This window comes from Centrocercus urophasianus, unplaced genomic scaffold (assembly GCF_019232065.1).
Source record: "Centrocercus urophasianus isolate 14NV4802_14NV808 unplaced genomic scaffold, USGS_Curo_1.0 seq_591, whole genome shotgun sequence".
Classification (NCBI taxonomy): domain Eukaryota; kingdom Metazoa; phylum Chordata; class Aves; order Galliformes; family Phasianidae; genus Centrocercus; species Centrocercus urophasianus.
The window spans coordinates 1-17763 of NW_024885190.1; the positions used below are offsets into that span (position 1 = coordinate 1).

Here is a 17763-nt window from a genome sequence, read left to right on the forward strand (position 1 = left end):
CTCATTGCTCTCTATAACTTCCTGAAGGGAGGCTGCAGGGAGCTGGGGGTCGGCCTCTGCTCTGTGCCATCAGTGATGGGAGCAGAGGGAACGGCTTCAAGCTGCGGCAGGGGAGATTGGATGGACATGAGGAAGTGTTACTGTTCAGAAAGGTGGGCAGCACTGCAATGGATGCCCAGGGAGGTGGGGGAGGCACCGAGCCTGGGGGTGTTCAAGGAAAGGCTGGATGCTGTGTTGAGGGACGTGGTTCAGTGGGAGCTGTTGGGAATGGGGGAACGGTTGGACTGGATGAGCTTGGAGGTCTTTTCCAACCTTGGTGATTCGATGATTCTATGAGTTGGGAAGGCTGGTGCTGGTCCCTGTGGGCAGGAGGTATCACAGAGCATCCATCCACGTGCACTGCGTGGGGCTGCATCCGCAGAGCGGTGCTGAGCTCCAAGTTGTGCACGTGGAGGCTGTGCCTGCTCTTACCAAGAGGCTGTCAGTCAGCTGCCTAATAAATCTCGTGGAAAGCAGCGGAGCAACGGGGCTCCCTGGAGCTACAGAAGGAAATGATTTAATTGCCTCTTTAATAGGGAAAGGGGGTTGCCTGCGTGCTGCGACTGGATGCTTTGAATAGGCTGATTTGTACTGGGAAAGATTCTTGGGATTCAAGCGCATTGCCAGAGGCTCTGGAGAGGCTCACGGAGCATCGCTTTGTTTTGACGTGTCACAGAGGTGTTAATTGAGCGTGAGAGCCAGGAAAATAGTGAAGCCTCCCTGAGAGTGAACCGGTCTCTCCAAGGCTCAGCAAAGCCTTCAGCAGCACTCAGGAGCAGCGCTGGGCTGAGGATTTATGGAGGTTTCAGAAGCCATCCTGCTCCTTCCAGGCTGAGCGGGGAAAGCTTTTGTTTTCCTTGGCAAAGCGATGAACCCAACAGCGCCAAACAAAGATGCTGAGAACATGACAAATGCTTTCGTGGCATCGCTGTGGTTTATTTTCTGCATCTTGGAGTTGTTGAAGGATGTCGGTCTCCAAACGTTGCAGACTTGAAACCCTCTGTGCTGAGATGTCCCCTCTGCTGCCTGGGCAGGGCTCGGATCTCCCCCAAGTGTCTTTGTTCCCCCCAAAGTCGGAGCCTTCCTGGCACAGAGGGAAGTTCCTCACCCTGGGACCCTGGGCTGGACGAATTCCTGCTCTGTCTTTTAGGTGTAAATGCATTCAGTGCAAGGTGTGAGGGATCCGACCCCACCACGTGCAGCCCACGGGCTCCCATTCCCTTGCAATCTCCTGTTTTCCCCCCAGCTTCAGGACCGCTGCCTTCAGCACGCCGCGTTTCGCATGCATGCAAAGCCACAGACCGTTCCTGCAAAGGTTCTTCTATCCTGGGCTTCTGTATTTCTGGCTCTTTGCAGTGACTGAGCGTGGGGCAGCCGAAGCCATGGCTGCTGAGCTGTGTCCCTCAGTGAGGTTTGTGCTCCGGCTCCTTTGCTTCGCAGCTGATGCAGAAACGTGCTGTCAGAAGGCAGCATTTCGGCACTGTGACGCTGGGAAGGAAACCTGCTGCTGTGCAGATGACTCAGGCTGTCGGTGGGAGCAGTCCTTCTCCAGGGCCTTTTTCCCCTCTGCCAAGTCTGGAGGAGCTGCGAGTCGTGGGTTTTGCAACGGCGAGTTGGCAGGAGAAAAAGGAAAGTGACAAAGCATGAGAAAATACTTCAGCAGAACGCTGCCTGTCAGAGGGGTCATCGGGGGGGGGGCTCAGAAGTGACTGTGGTGACACTGAGCCCGAAGGAGGGTCCTTTGCTTTTAAGGAGGAGGAAAAGGAGCAGATGCTGTGCGTGTGCTTCCCAGTAGAACAGGTGAATCCAGCACCCGCAGCAGAGGTCCCAGCTCTGACCTGTGCCTTTGCACGGCTTCCTTCCAGCTGGGTTATATTTGAAGAGCACCGAACCCCTCCTGAAGCACTTTGTGCAGACGATCCGCTCCCTGCAGATGCCTTCAGCCCCCTCCAGCCCCTCTCAGCCTCCCTGCTGCTCCCTCTGAACACCCTGGGGTTCACATTGCACCCGCAGCAGCACAGGGCCGTGCAGTGGAAGGATGCTTCCATGGCATCGGTTGCACGCAGGTGAGCCGTCGGTGCTGCTGTGACTCAGCCCAGGGGTGAGACAGGGAGCGGTGGGGCGGGCAGCCCCCGGTCAGCCTTGCCACATCCTCCCTGCCCATATCTGTGGAATCCATCCCAGCCCTGTCCCAAATAACAGGGATCTGTTGCAGCCCTGTCCCAAATAACTCGTTGCTTAGTAGGAGGCCGACACGGAGCTGGGAGCTGCGGCGCTTGGCCACCCGGTGCTCCTCTCCCTGCTCGTGTCTCCACAGCTGAGCTTTTCCCACATCTTCTGAGCTCGGCTGTGCGCTGCTTCTTCCCCCCAGTGTCACCTGGCTGCATCCCAGGGGGGAGAGCCGCCAAGTGCAGCCCTCTTGGAGCTGCAGAACTGTGCACAAAGCAGCAAAAAGCAGCGCTGGAAACGTGACGGCTCCTGCCCTGCTGAGGGAGCTGGGCTGGCTCAGCATGGAGAAAAGAAGGCTGGGGGTTGAGCTCAGTGCAGCCTGCAGTGCCTGAAGGGAGCCGACAAACAGGAGGGGAGTCAGCTTTGTGAAAGGGGAGATGAGAGCAGGACGAGGGGAAATGGTTGGAAGTTGAGGGAGGGCAGATGGAGGCTGGATGTCAGGGCAGTTCTGTGCTGTGAGAGCGGTGAGGGGCTGAACAGCTGCCCAGAGAGGCTGCGATGCCCCGTCCATCCCTGGAGGTGTTGGAGGCCAGGCTGGATGGAGCCCTGGGCAGCCTGAAATGTGGAGGTTGGTGGCCCTGCATGGCACAGGGGGGTTGGAGCTCCGTGATCCTTGAGCTCCCTTCCAACCCAACCGTGCTGTGACTCTGTGAAACCTGCAGCTCAGCACAGCGCAGCTGTTTTGGGGCCGAGCCCTGGGCTCTGCTGGGACAGAACCTGCCGTCGTTTTGCTGTAACCAGCTGCAAAATGAGTTTGACCTTTCAGGTGCCCGCTTGGAAGAAGTCGGCGCTTTTACAACAAATGATTTTGCTCCTTCCAGGAGGCGAAGGCTAAATGTCACGTTTGATGAATGAGCGACCTTTCACGGGGGTGGAGGGAAACTCCTCCATGCGCTCCACCCCACACCGACGTCATTTCCATGATGGGGCTGAGTAACGTTTTCCAAGAAGTCAGAGATGGCAGCTTAGAGCTGCATCCCGTGGGGAAATGCCTGGCGTTGCTGCTGATCTCATTGCTGCCTGCTCTCCTTTAGCTGAGAGCTGGCCAGGGATGTGGGGGAGCCCTGGTGATGGTGATTTTGTGGCCATCAGCGCCTCTTTTCCCCATCCTGGAGGTGTCAGCATCCACGTGCGTGGCCCTGGGAAGGGCTGGCAGAGCGAGGAGCGGCACTGAGCGCTGGGGAAGCATCCAGGGATGCCTGGGGATATTTGCAGGCTGCGCTGTTTTGTGGTGCCCAAGTTTGCGCTCTGAGTTTGTGCTGTGATGAGGACAAACCTAAACCCCCCTCCCTGCTGTAAGACAGCAGAACTTCAGGAAGGCAAAGCATCTTAAAGCCTCCTCTTGGCTCTGCCCCGGTCCGTTGTCAGCCCGGTGCCGTTGTGATGCTTCCCCTTCTGCAGGCTGAAAGAGCAAAGTGATGCCAAGCGGGAGCAAAATCCCCATCCTCAGCTCTCATCGTTGACATGGATGCCATTGACATTGAGGAGTCGTGCTCCGCTGTTGTGATGCCCCACGTTTATAGCAGCCGTTTGGCTCTGCTTTGCGCCATCGCACAGCGCCGGACGCCTGACGGGCAGAATGGTGGGATGGAGATTGATGGGGAAACATCCCCGGGGTGAACGGCACGCGTCGTGCTTCCCTCGCTGTGTCCTTTCCTCCCTGTGCCCTTGCAATGCATTCCCTGCTCCCTTAGCGACGTGTCCGCATGCAGAGCTGTGACATCTCCCGGCGCTGTGCCGTGTGGGGCAGTTCTTTGTGCCCCCGTGGGGTGCAGAGGGGGCTGTGGGGTGGGTGCTCTCCCTTGGGCCGTCTCACTGCACGCTGTGCTTCCTTGCAGGTGTCTCCATGTCTCAGCTCTGCAGCTCCTGGGACTTAGACCAGCAAAGCATGGCGTATCTCCCCGATGCAGGTAACCCCACCTGCAGGATCCTCCTCCTGTTTTTTTTTCTCTCTCTCTCTCCAAGCTTAGCAGATTAGAACTCTTCTCTGAAGGCTCTCAGAGCGTTGTTTGTGCTGAGCTACCATTAAGGCGGGTGTGAAACCAAGGACTGAAAGCTCCTGGAGCAGCTCTGGGCTCCAGGTGCCCCATGGCCATTCCCCCATGTGTGTGCAAGCTGTGCAGAACCACTGCACCTCAACGGGGCTGAGAGGAGCCTGGGCTGCCCTGGGATCAAGCCATAGCAGTTGGGTACACTCATACTGAGCCTTAAATTGAAGAGCTGTGCTCTTAGTTCTCGATTCCTTTGGGGTTTTTTAACTCACTTTTGTGCCAGATTTCGTTGTCTGATGGTGTTTTATGCAGGAAATCCCCAGCATCAGCTGAGAGGCTCAAGAAAGCGGCGTGGAGCCAAAGAGGCAGCAGCTGTTTGTGGTGCCTCTCGAGAAAGCATTGAATGGCCTTTAAAATAAAGAAATAGTTTTAAGAAATGGGAGGGGAGGAAAAGAGGGAAAAAGGAAATGGGAAGAAAGGGAAAAGGCAAAGAAAAAAAACGGGGAAAAGGAGAAAAGAAGCAGCCAGGAAAACAAACAGCCCGTGCCAAGCTCCGTTCCGGCGTTCCTTTCAGCTTCACATGCTCTGCACTGGGAGCCCCATTTCCTTCCTGCCTTCTTTCTGCCCCTTTGAGGGTTTGTGGAACAATGCTCGTTGGATTTGTGTTTGGGATTTGTCTGACTTACGGGAGCTGCTGCAGTGCTGGCGCTGCTTCCCGTCTGCATGGGGGAAATTCTGCTCTGGCTGTGACCTCTTCCCCTGCGGTTTTGCATCTCTGCTTTGGGTGAATTTGGCCTCTTTCAAGGCTCGTTTTTTGGGAGCCAAGTGCGAAGGAGTGGAGGAGAAAGGATCGGGGTTTGGAAGTGGGCTGTTGGGGTCTGATTGCTGAAGTGCAGCAAATGAACGTGAGCACGTTGTGCTGTGGGGGTCGGTCCTGCCCTCACCAGGCAGATCCACAAACATGAGCTGTGATCCTGCTTGGTGGTGCTGTCATCACGTAGAGCCAGAGGAACACAGAAGCTTTTCTTGTCACATTGAATGCAAGCAAAAAAAAAAAACCCAAAACCAACACCTTTATTTGCATCTGATTTGCTTCTTGTAAAGCTGTGACAGCTGCCACAAACGCTGCTTTCCTCTGCCCCTCCAGAGATGGAAACCATGGCTGCCAGCACATCCCTCCCCGACCCGGCCGCTGAGTTTGATCGCAACGTGCCCCGAATCTGTGGGGTGTGTGGGGACAGAGCCACCGGCTTCCACTTCAACGCCATGACCTGCGAGGGCTGCAAGGGCTTCTTCAGGTGAGCTGAGCAGAGATTCCCACCCCACATGCTGACTGCTGCTGGTGCTCAAGGTGCAGCCCTGCAAGGCTTTGCGTTGCAGGCAGCCAATGTGTCCTCAATAATTCAGACCCCACAAGGTGTTTCCCCTGTATTTCCCTTCTTGTGGCTACCAGGGGCTGTCAGCCATCTGTTAGGAGCCTTGCAGACTTCACATGCTGCATAGATAGGAGCATGCCAGCCTCTAGCGTGAGCCTGGGCTGGGAAGAGCAGACCCAGAGCCGGTGGTCTGGGAGTTTGAACAGCTGTAGTTTTTGTTTGCAGCTGATTTGAGGCTTTTTTCAGCCGCCAGGTGAGTGTCTCCTAGTCTGCAGCTGCTCCTAACGAAGGCAAAACCGTCCGAGGGCCTGATGAGCTGTGAGTTGGTGGGTGTTTTAGTGGCTCGCTTGCCCTGACGGTGTCAAACCATTCACGTGGGAATTCAGGTCGCTTGCACCAAGTGAGAGAATGACTAAGAGAGACGAGGAGAGATAATGGCTGGCGTGGGACTGGCAGGGAGAGCCTTGCTCAAGCACCGTGTGCTGCAATGAGATGGAGGCAGTGGGCTGCAGACACCAGAGCACAGCGCTGTGTGTTCAGCAGGGCTGTGACAGCAACCGGGGCACAGGTTTGCAGAGCGAAGTCACAGCTCCTCCCCTGGCAGGAATTTTGGGGCTAGATGGAGGTTTTCCCACACCGCAGCCTGGCCAACCTGAGCAACGACATTTTCCTCAATTCCTGCTGCTCAGTCAGTAACTCTGCTTTCAGGTGCTGCCCTTCACGCTCTGGTTTGGTGGCCCCAAGCTTCCCTGTCCCCTCCGTGCCTGCGGTGGCCGTGGGGTGGATGGGGCTGGTCCTAAACTGGCTGCAGGGCAGCTGCTAACGCTGTCAGCCCTCCTCTGCACTCTGCTGCTTCCCCATCTCTGCTGGTGCAATCATGTACGACACGCAGCTGCAGCAGCATTTCTGAGCAGATGTTTTAATGGTGTGAAAAGCACTCATCGTCAGCTAGCCCTTCATGCCCCCTAGAAGGCCTTGATTTTCAATTTAAGGCTCTACTTTTCCTTCATCTTGCTTTCCAGGCACGCCGTCCCCATGCTGGGTCTTGGTGTATTCTTTCTTGCCCAACCAGGCTTGTTTACAAGCTATTTAGAACCGGTGAATTGAGTAATCCTTGTTGCTACCACAATATGCAGGTGCTTTCTGCCTGAAAACACCGCAGCACTGCTATGGGGGAAGCTGGACCCCTTAAAACTCACCCAGAAAATCTACGCCTCCCTTTGCACAGACCACAAACACTTTGTTCCTATGTGCACTTGCTGGTTTTAGCTCCCTGAGCAGGTTTTTGAAGAGCCACTGCACAGATACCAATTCCTGGTGGCTGCCTTGCAAGTCAGAATTGAGCCTGGAAGGAACAGAGGGGGCGAGGGGATTCCAGGCTGCAGTGGCAAAACCTGGGGTGAAGGAACTTCCCGGTCGGTCCCAGCTGCTTTGGGTCGTATCTGTGTGGACGATTCCCCAGCATGAAATCAGGACCGGGGTTTCATGGCTCTATAAAAGGCATTAGGAATTTACTGACACCTCTGGGTGCTCAAACGTGCACGTAAGCTGCAGCACAAACAGCCCTGAGGCAACCTTTGGCCGCTGGCTTCAAAGTCCGCTGTTTATTAATGATGCCAACGGCAACAGTGGCCTTTTATTGAGCTCTGCTGTTTGCTCAGGGGCTCTTAAAATGCATCTAAGCCAGAGTGATTTATTCTGCTGCGACTTGGCTGAAGCATCCGCAGTTTCTCTGGTTTATTCTGAAGCTCCAGCGCAGTGACACTGGGTGTTCATAGCAGAGCTGCTCGGAAAGGCTCTGCGTGTTTCAAAACCCAGCAGCTCCCCACCCATCCTGTCTGCATCACCGTTTCTCCCACTCCTGTAATCCTCCCCGGTTGGTCTTTGCCCTGTTCTCCATGGAAGTGGGAGATGAATTCCTCTTTTCTTTTGAAATAAATCCCCGGGGCCGTGAGCCGTTCAGCTTCCAGTCTCCATCCTGCTGTGTTGTCCTCCTGTTCCTGTTGCTGGAAGGAGGCAACCTGCGAGCTGCTGCTTGGGTTGTGAGTGGTGCTGAGTTGGCGGCGGTGATGGGTTGATGGTTGGACTGGTGGATCTTAGTGACCTTTTCCAGCCTTTATGACTCTATGCATGGAAGAAAGGAGGCTGAAATCCACGTAATGCAGAGTCCAGGAGTGATCCCAGACCTTGGGGGTTGTGCATCCAGCAGGAGATGTGCACCTGGCCGAGGTGAGAATGGTTTGGATGCGCCAAAATGCTGGTTTAAGTGGTAGAAAGTGAGCAGCAGAAACCAGGCACAGCAGCCTTACTCCTCAGCTTGCTTCGAGGCCTCATCCTAAAGCCTGTTGCCCAACAAAAATGTTCCAAGGGGTCTCCAAAGATAGGTTGGGATAAGAGGTGGCTGACGGCTCTCAGAGGGATTTGGGGGAGAAAATGAGAATGGTGCCAGAGGGCCAAAGCTGTTGGACTTGCTGTTGATGCTGGGCTTCCCTGGGGGCTGTGGAGGAAGCGAGGAAGCGAGGAAGAAATAAGAATTATCCAACCCCAAAGTGTGACAGCTTCACCCTGTTTCGTGGGTAAAGGCAGTGCCAAAATGAACCCCAGCGGTGCTTACAGGGCTGGCGACTGAAATGTGGAGTCGGGAAGGCTGCAGTGGGGTTTGGTGAGGAGCAGGGCTGCTTTTGGGACCTGCAGCATCACGTGGGCTCCGTCAGTGTGAGAGCCGTGTGCGCTGAGATCCCACTTCACTCGCACAAAGATCAGCGCCGTGGGGCTCAGCGCAGCTCTGCCCATCCCTGTGGGTTGGGAGTCCCATAGGCAGGCTTTGCAGCCTCCATCCCTCCTTCTGCAGGCACCCAGCCACAATTTGGGGCAACGCTGATGGAAATTCTCTCCCCGTTTCCCCATCACAGCACGGGCAGAGCTTGGGGTGATCCGGGTGACCCCAAACTCGCTGCAGCCTTCCTTCCCCATTCCCCGGCTGAGGCTTTGTTTACTGCCGCCAGCTCAGTGCAGGGAGGGAAGGTTATATTTAACATCCTGCCTGGGACGGGGCTGTAAATGAGCCCTGAAATGGCCACTTGTGGGGCTGTACAAAAATACACCGGAGCCAGACGGCTGCGCTCGCTCTGCTGATGCAAGGCTGGGCGCTGCGGGGCCGCCGACCCCAGGGCAGGGAAACGCTGCTCAGAAACCCTCCGTTGTGCCCCGCCGCCCTGGGTTCAAATAAGCTGCAATTTTCATTCCAAAACCATAATGTTGGCTTGCACACGGTGCAGCTTTCCCCGCTCCAGGGCCTCGCGTTCCTCTTGTTTGTGCCCTCCCCAGCCTTGCCCTGGGCTGTGGGGCAGAAGACGCTGCTCCAGATACCCAAAAATTACAAAGATTTGTTCACCGAAACTGGGGGATTGAGGGGTGTTTGGTTGCAAACCCTGCTTTGCCCCTGGGCTGGGCAGCGTTTGTCCTCGTTCCTGGAACGATGCTGGTTTTAGCAGAAGGGGAAAACCCAGAGAAAAGCGGTCAAACCAAAACCCAGCTGTAAGGCAGAACGCAGAGTCAGGGCTGCGGAGGCAGGTGCTGGAGGCTCCGCCATCAGCTTCTCCTGAATTCATTTCCCCAGATGCGTTTACACATCTGTGAGGTGAGAGGAGGGTGAAACCTGGCTGTTTGCATCTCCGTTTGGAAAGCAGCCTCTAATTGCACCCTCACGGGTCTGCAGCCCAGGAACACCAAGTGTATTTATACCCTAGAGGCACAGCCCTGGCGCTGCTCCTGGGCTGGAGATCCCTGTCCTGTGCCCACGGAGCTCAGGACCGCGTCCACTTGGCATTGCAAGAGCATTTTATCACTACTCCTCCTTGCAGGACTCCATTTGGGGGCGTTAATTTCAGGCGGTTTGGTCTCTCACTGTTGTACTCCAGCTGTGTCTCGGTGCTGCTCTCTTTCCGTGTGCTTTTCTGCTGCGTTTGCCCTTCTGATCACTTCATTTCCAGCCCGGGGGTTCGGTTTGCCTCCATTCAAACTCACATCTTCATTTAAAATGAGTGCTGTGTGTAGAAATGCACGTAAAGATAAGCCTTGCTCGCCGATGGAAGATCATCGAGTCACTTTCTCCAAAGCAGAGATGTGGCATCGCCGAAACCACCCTGAATGGCCAAACTCAGTTGTCCTGCAGTGTGTCATTAGTGGATATCAGGAGCTTGTAGCTGGGACCTGTGGCTTTGACCCTTTGTACTTGGAAGCTTTGCAGTCCTGATCGTAGCAGCGGATTAACGTGGCACGGTGTGGTTTTGGTGGAAAAGAGGTTATTATGTTAAGTGTTGTTTCTCTCATGTCCTGCAGTGAGGTTTTTCTCGTGCACATGCAAGCATGCACTCCAGCCAGTTATTCTAGCAAAGCCAGGCTTTAAAGGCTGGTAAATGTTTAATAACGCTGCTTTAGTACATGCTGCTCTGTCCTCTGGTTTCTCTGTCCCTGGATGGACATTTCTCTACAGTTCCACCTCCTCCTCTTGGGCTTCAAAACAACGTGAAACCAGAAAGCCGTTTCAGTGGCGTTGAGCCCGCAGGCTGCGTTCTTTTGAGGGCACCTTTTCCATGCTGTCCAGACCTGGAAGATCAAACCCAAATGTGCACGCACAGCACCTTCCAAGTTGAGCCTTTCCAAGAGCCCAGCTGAGCTGCTGGGTGTCAGGTCAATCGTTCCCTCTCAGCAGCCTTTCTCCAGCAGTTTTGCTGTCCAGACACTTGGATCCGCGCTCGCGTCTCCCCCTCCGGCTGCTTGGAGCATCCCTCGTGCACTGCAAACAGCGCTGTGTGACCCAGGGTGTGTTGTTGATTTTTTTTGTCCCCTCCTGTTCCTCTGCAGGAGAAGCATGAAGAGGAAAGCGATGTTCACCTGTCCGTTCAACGGGGACTGCAAAATCACCAAGGACAACCGGCGGCACTGCCAGGCCTGCCGGCTGAAACGCTGCGTGGACATTGGGATGATGAAGGAGTGTGAGTACGCTGGGTGTGCAGGGCTCAGCCTCGCGGCCCTGGCGCCCTTCTTCTTAAAACCTCTGTGCTCAAGGCTTTAAAACCCTCACGAGGATTCGAAGAGGATGCAAAGGGCAGGGGGACGGCGTGGGTAATGATTGCGCGGGGCTCATTTAATGGTTGAGGCGTTCGTGAGCTGGCTTTGCTGGCAGCTGCACGGTGAGCACATCCGGGGCCGTTGCTGATTAACTCACGGATGGAGCCCATTCACGTCCTGTCCTGTGCAAAGTCATCGTCCTCCCGCAGCGCGTGGCCGAGCAGGCAGGGAGAGCTGGAGAGCCTCCGAGTGCTGATGCTGTGGGATGGGGAGCCGTTCCACCTTTTGCTCTGCAATAGCTTTATTTCAGGCCCCTGCTCCTGCAGCAGGGTCCGTCCGTCCCGCCACGTGCAACGCGGAGACTTAAACAAATAGCAGAGGGAAGTAAAGCACTTTTTAACCCAATCTAAACAGGTTAATGTTGTCCAAATATTTGTGGGGGTTTTTTTTTCAACTGTATTTATAGATAAGCAGCTTTTAAAAATAAAAGCTGCTTGGCACGTTTCCTCCTACACACGCGTGCTTTCTACGCCCCGAGACTTCAGGAGTTTAAACCAAAATAACAGCCCTCTGCTAGGAGACTGCAAACAGGACAGCCTGTCCTATGATTGATGGGCTTGAAAATTCAGAGCTGGCTTGGCAAATGGAAGTGCTGAACGTTTCCTTATGTGCCGAGCGGAGAACAAACAGCGCCCGGTGGCACGGGGTGCAGATCTGCAAACCAGAACTTGCAAAGAACTTGAAGAAAAAAAATGCCTAAACGTTCAGGAGCCCCGGAGATCAAACAGATCTTGAGGAATAGGAGGCCCCCAAATCGTGTAAAGTGCCAGCTGTGCTCTATAGGGGGGTAGGAAAGCAAAGAGCAGGCAATGCACCAGGTGAATCCTTCTCTCGTGAGAGCACAGGGATGGGGAAGCAAACCGGAGCAGGTCTGCATCCCATGTTCTGCCCTGCAGAAACAGCTGCTCCCTTTGGCTTAATGCTTGGACACGGCAGAGCTGCTCCCTGTAGTCGGCCGAGCAGTGTGGGAAGCACTGCACAAAGCACAGTTTTGGTGTTCTGCTGCTTTGGCATTTGTTGTCACACCTGATTTCTTGGTTGGCACAGCACCGTTAGGCACTTTCTGCTCCCGAACCCGGCTCTGAGGTGTTCCCAGAGCAGCAGGAGAGCCGTCCTCGTTGATGGCATGTTTACACTATGGATCTTATCTCACTCAAAGGGAGGAAAAGCGCTGAGCTGATTGAAAAGGAGAGCGCTGAAATGCCCCAGCGCACGAGGCTGCCTGGCTGGGAGCCTCCAGCCCTGGTTACTGCAGTTTGTTTGGCATCGCCGTTGCCAACAAGGGAAATGTGTTGACTTGTAGCAGTCAATTACCCAGGGAGGGTCAGAAAATGCACTGAGGGATTCGCCTGCCCGCCTCGGGGTTAACTTGTAAGCGACCCCCCTTAGCAAACGGATTCTGTATTAATGAAACCTAACCGAGGAGCCTAAAAATAGCCTTCCTGCAGCCTCTGCTGCTGCTTCAGTGAATGGGAACAAGGTGTGCTGCTGTTATTTTTAGGTGGCATCGTGGATCTTTGAACTCTTGGGGTGGGCTCGTGTCTTCCCCGGGCTGCGGTTGCTGGCACGGGAAGGGATGGGCTTGGTTTGATGGGTCCGAAGCAGAAATTAGAGCAAAACTGGATAAGGAGGAGGAGGCAGATGTGGACGCTCTTTGTGCTTGCGTTAATTTGAGGTCTGGTGCAGGCAGCTCCGTCTCCTCCTCCTGTCCTAAATCTTGGGTGGCTTTCACCGTTGCCCCCAGGCTCCAGGCTCGGTGCTGCAGTGAGGGGCTCTCAAGAAGGTGAAGGCTTTGTGTGTGTTGAAAATGGCACAGAGCAGAAGCCCTGCCCTGCTGCGCTCCCTGGGGAGCTGAGGACAGCCGCTGTCCCCATGAGGGACCAAGGAAGGGATGAGTTGCAGCCATAGGAACACGCTGAGCCCAGCAGTGAGGGTCAGGGCCGGGGGCTGATCCACAGCTGCAATCTGCCAGCAGCGTTAGCAAATATTTGTGGTTTTCCACCCATCTTATCTGCGTGGGGTAAAGCACAGGGCAAGCTTAGGGGACAGCGTCAGGCCACGGGCGAAGGCGAAAGCCGCGTCGTTTGGAAATGTTTTCGGGCTGTTTCCCTTCAGATGGCCCAAGCAATGCTGAGCTCATTCCTTCCATCCCGCAAAATTGCCTCCCGCCAGCTGCGTGGTGCTCCAGAAGGGGCACCCATCCCTCCAGGGCCGTGCGTTACCTGTGGGTAATTCACCTCTCTTGGCCTCGCTGCCCTCTCTTTCCCTTGCTTTTATCAGCTCTGCAGTCATTACAGCACACAGGGGCAGGGGATGTGCTTCCCCTTGGCTGCCCTGTGCTGCGGTGCAAAGCAGGGAGGCAGAAAACACGGCGCTGAATTGAGCGGCCGCAGCAGCCTCGCTGCATCTCTCCCTGCTGTGCTACTGCTGGGGGATTTTGGGTGCCTGTCACGGTGCCAGGATCGAGGAGCCTCCTTGGGAGGATCCAGCTGTGCTTGCAGTGTCCTGCTGCAGTTTGTCTGCCTGTGGATGGATTGCAGAGCGTTATGTGGGAGCTGGGATGTGGGGGAAGCGAAGGCAGAGCTGTGGGAGAGGCAGTGGGGAGGAATGAGGTTTGCACCCTGTGAAGGCTGCAGCTCGTGAGAATGGCTGCAGAGCGATCCTGGGCGCTTTTGGCAATGGAGCGGGGTCACAACGCCCTGCAGAGCTCTTTGGGGATGATTCCTGCCCTGATGCCTTGTGGCACATTAAACACACACTGTGCTGCCCAGCCCTCACCCTGCGGATCACTGCACAGCTTCACTGCAGAGCTGCTGCCGCAGGGGCAGTTCTGCTTCCCCCCATCCTCAATGCCACTCCCTGGGGATGGAAAGGAACCCACGGGGCTTTCTGGGGCTGCGTGGTGTCCCCACGTCCAGCTGAAATGCTGCCTGCCAAGCTTTGATGCAGTGCCTGAGTGCCATCCAGTCTCACACTGATATTTGCTCTGTTTCGTTTCGGTTGGTGTTCGGCTGCCCTTTGCTCTCCCAATGGAGTCTCCCTCCATGCCATCCCCAGCACCTCCAGCTCCCCGCTTTGGCCGAGGCTGCGTGCTCAGATCCTCACCCACCAGCCGTGTCCTCGTGCTCTCAGTAACCTCAGAGCAGCCCTGCGGCTTTCTCCTCTGTCCCTGTGGTGTCTGCAGAGGTCCGTTCTGTGTCTGAACAGAAGTGATGTGCAGATGTTGGCTTCTCCTCCTCCTGTGCTTCGGGTCAGGGCAGCCCACAGCCATTCTGCTGCAGCTCTGTTTGTGCCAGGAGCTGTGAGCACAGCTCCAGCTCAGCTCTGGGGAAGGGAGCAGCCCTGGGATCTGATCTCAAGCTGAAGATGCAGGCTGGGGCGCGTTGGCCCCATCCATCCTTCCGTGTGCACGAAGTGAGCGCAGACGAAGCCTTTTTCCCAGGAATTTTATAAAGCCCGTCAGTTGTGCTGTTACCTTTTCTCACCCCAAAGCTTCAGCTTTGCTGCTCCCCGTTGGCTGAGCTGGTGCTGGGCTCTGTTGGGGCTCGCACAGCACCGCCTCTGTTTGCAAGATGAGCTGGAAGGGAATTGCGATTGCGTTTATCGCGTCGTTCTGATCTTTAAAACACCTTCGATCTGCCTGCGGGGCTTCCTTCGGGTTTTAGACTCCTGTAAGCTCTGGCAAGTCCCATCAGAGCGTTCAGCACCGACCCAAATCCCTGGCGGTGGTTTTGCAATGGGTTCAGAGCAACGTGCAGCCCGCACCACAGTCTGCCAGGCCTCAAAGCGCTGAAACCCCGGGACAAATAAGGAAAGATGCTCTGTTGTGCAGATCCCATACAGGGAAATCCATCTGCCTGAGGGGATTTGACCAGGGGTCGGTGCATGCGCTCTTCCTCCCATCCCAGCTCCTCTTCCTCACTTTCCTCCGTGCTGGGGTGGCTGAGGAGCCGCTGACCCCATCTCTGCTCTGTCCCCCTTCCAGCCCCACGTGGCGCTTCCCAGTGCTGCTGCATTCCTCAGTGATTTCTCCTTGCATGCAGCACCTGGATGGATCCCAAGCTTTCCTAATAGGACAGGAGATGGCGAATTCCCCGTTTCGCCCGGGCTGCCCCCTGCAGCACTGACCGTTCCGTGCTGGTCACAGGAGCGACCTTTCGGCCTCAGCCGCTCATTCAGTACCTCCAGATCTTTAAATTCCCCCCCCGAGGTTGTTGTGCAAGTTTGAAAACGTATTGGAAAAATGCTGTTGGCAAAAGGCAGCAGAAGGGGCCAAGAAGTGCAAATGGCTCCTTGAGCCCCGCTGCCTTCGTCAGCCTCTCCTTCCAGATTCCACCCGACCGCAGGAAGCCGCCTGCCATCAGATAAAACACGCTGGGCTGCTCTGCTAATAACTGGTTCTGGGGCTAATAGCTTCTCAATGAAGGGGCACTGCTATTTATAGGACCCAAGAGTGGATGTGCTTTGCTGATTGGGAGCGTTAACGAGCCGTTGGGTGCAAAGGTGGGTGCTTGTTGTTGCTTTTCCAACCTTGTGAGGCTCTTCAGGTCTTTAGGTTCTTTATAAGGGTCACATTGGAGCCCAAATTGCCTTTGGATGTTCAAACATCCCTAATAAACGGGAGAAGCTTTGCTCGTCGCCTTTGGACCCGACCTTTGGCTGCTGCTGAAGGCTGTTGCTCATAATACAAGCAATAAATTGGTATATTACAGAACAATTGAGGTTGGAAGAGGTCGCTAGGATCATCTGGTCCAGCCACCACCCATCCCCACCGTGTTTGTGTGTCCCCTCAGCTGAAAAACAGCCGCCATGCTGCTGCCCACCGCACTGCGCTCCCTCTGTTGTCGGAGCTGAGAGCGGTGGTGCACGAACCCATCGGCCCACATCTCGAGATTGCTTTCACCCGAAAGCACAGAGCAAACAGTGAGGTCTGGAGCAAAGCCGTGGCGGTGCTGACGTGACCTGACTGCACCCGACGGCACCCAAATGGGCCATAAATGGTGCATAGCAGGGAGCCGTGACCCAGCAGGCGAGGACAGGAGCGGGTTCAGTAATAGGGTCGATGCAGGTTCAATGACCCATCAGCAACGCTGAGGGCTGCTGCTTGGCTGCAGCACACCTGAGGCGCTTCGGTGCCGCTTTCCCAGTGCCTGTTTGCGACCCTTCGCTCTTTCCTTCCATCCCTGCAGTCATCCTGACGGATGAGGAGGTGCAGAGGAAGCGTGAGATGATCCTGAAGCGCAAAGAGGAGGAAGCGCTGAAGGAGAGCCTGAAGCCCAAGCTGTCGGAGGAGCAGCAGAAAGTCATTGACATCCTCCTCGAGGCCCACCACAAAACTTTCGACACCACTTACTCCGACTTCAACAAGTTTCGGGTACGTTGGGGGGCACGACAGCCCCGATTCCCACCTCAGCACCAACAGCTCCAAGAAACTTCATCAGTTTCATCCCAATAAAACCCGGTGCAAATATCTCGGTGCTCCCCTCAAGCTTGCTCTCCCAGCCCCATTCCTCTCACCCCGCTCTCTCTTCCAGCCCCCTGTGAGAAACAAAGTCAGCAGCAGTACAGCAACGCAATCCTCCTGTGTGGTGTCCCAGGATTTCTCCTCGGAGGACCCCAATGATGTTTTTGGCTCTGATGCCTTCGGTGCATTCCCAGGTACTGGACTCAGCTCTCTGTGTGGCATTTCAGGCATCCTTATGCTATGGAAGCAAAAGGGGAAGAGATTTTTCTAAGCTTGGCCAAGAACGAAAAAGTTGTCTCAGCTCTCCTAGGGAATGCATTTGACTCTAAGAGTCTCCTGAAGGTGTTTAGAAGGCTCCTGATGAGCTGAGAGCATGAAGTGCTTGGCTGCATCGGGACCATGAGTTGGGTTGCCGCTGCTCTGCCTGCAGTTAGACCTAAACTAACAATCCCACAGCTGATGTGACCAAAGCGCTCTCCCAGCCCAAGACAAAGACCTCCCAGCACAACAGGCACCGTCCCTGCTTCGGGCTGACACCCCTCCCTGTTACATCTCACCCCCATGGACCACCTCCCTCTTTCCAGAGCCCATGGAGCCCCAGATGTTTTCCAACCTGGATCTTTCCGAGGAGAGCGATGAGACCCCCTCCATGAGCATCGAGCTGCCCCAGCTCCCCATGCTCCCACACTTGGCTGACCTGGTCAGCTACAGCATACAGAAGGTGATCGGCTTCGCCAAAATGATCCCCGGATTCAGGTGAGATGTTGTCCCCACGCCAGGTGCCCACGATGGTTTTATGCTCCCAGCAATTCAGTCCCAGCTTCCACAGTCATTTTTCTCCACTTCTCTCTGCCCCCCTTCCCAGCTCTGTTCTTACCTTCTTGTTCTCTTTCCCTCTCCTTTCCTGGGGTTATTCCTCTTTGATCTTGAGCTGGATTCACCCTGGCCACATAAACAAAATGTCTGAGCTCCTGAGAAAGATGCTAAGATGAGTGGTGCTCATCTTGCTTGTGTGTCCTGAGATCCCATTTAACACCAGCCCAGCAAGAGTCAGCCTGGAGCCCAGGGCACTGGGTGCTGCCACTCGATACACGGAGCTGCAGAAATACCCACTGCTTAATTACCCAGAAATTCAGGGTGAGGGAGAAGCCGGATCGTGCCTCTGGTTGTGGACATCTCCTCATTCCCATCCGCAGGGATCTGACTGCAGAGGACCAGATTGCCCTGCTGAAATCCAGCGCCATTGAGGTGATCATGCTGCGCTCCAACCAGTCCTTCACCTTGGAGGACATGTCGTGGACCTGTGGAAGCAATGACTTCAAGTACAAAGTCAGCGATGTCACCCAAGGTAAAGGTGCTGCCAGGCTGAGGGCTCAAAGGTAGCGCCCCAGCCTGAAATTCAGGTGTAAGAAAACCTTACTGAGTAAACTGCAGATATTCAGGTGGATCTTAAACATCTGCCAGCACCTGGGGAAGAGCCTTGGAGTTACCCTGGGATGCTGAGATCCTTGGTGCAAGGCCTTGGAGTAAC

The 17763-nt window shown here is 55.3% G+C and overlaps 1 protein-coding gene across 1 annotated transcript; it reads left to right on the forward strand.

The window, feature by feature from the left end:
- Positions 1-4084: 4084 nt before the first annotated feature.
- LOC122169863 (vitamin D3 receptor-like) lies at positions 4085-17692 on the forward strand. Its single transcript, XM_042836340.1, has 7 exons — positions 4085-4178; positions 5407-5557; positions 10502-10632; positions 15958-16142; positions 16303-16426; positions 16817-16988; positions 17429-17692. Exons 1-7 carry the CDS (start codon positions 4115-4117, stop codon positions 17613-17615), a joined length of 1014 nt encoding a protein of 337 aa, XP_042692274.1. The 5' UTR covers positions 4085-4114; the 3' UTR covers positions 17616-17692.
- The last annotated feature ends 71 nt before the right edge of the window (positions 17693-17763 follow it).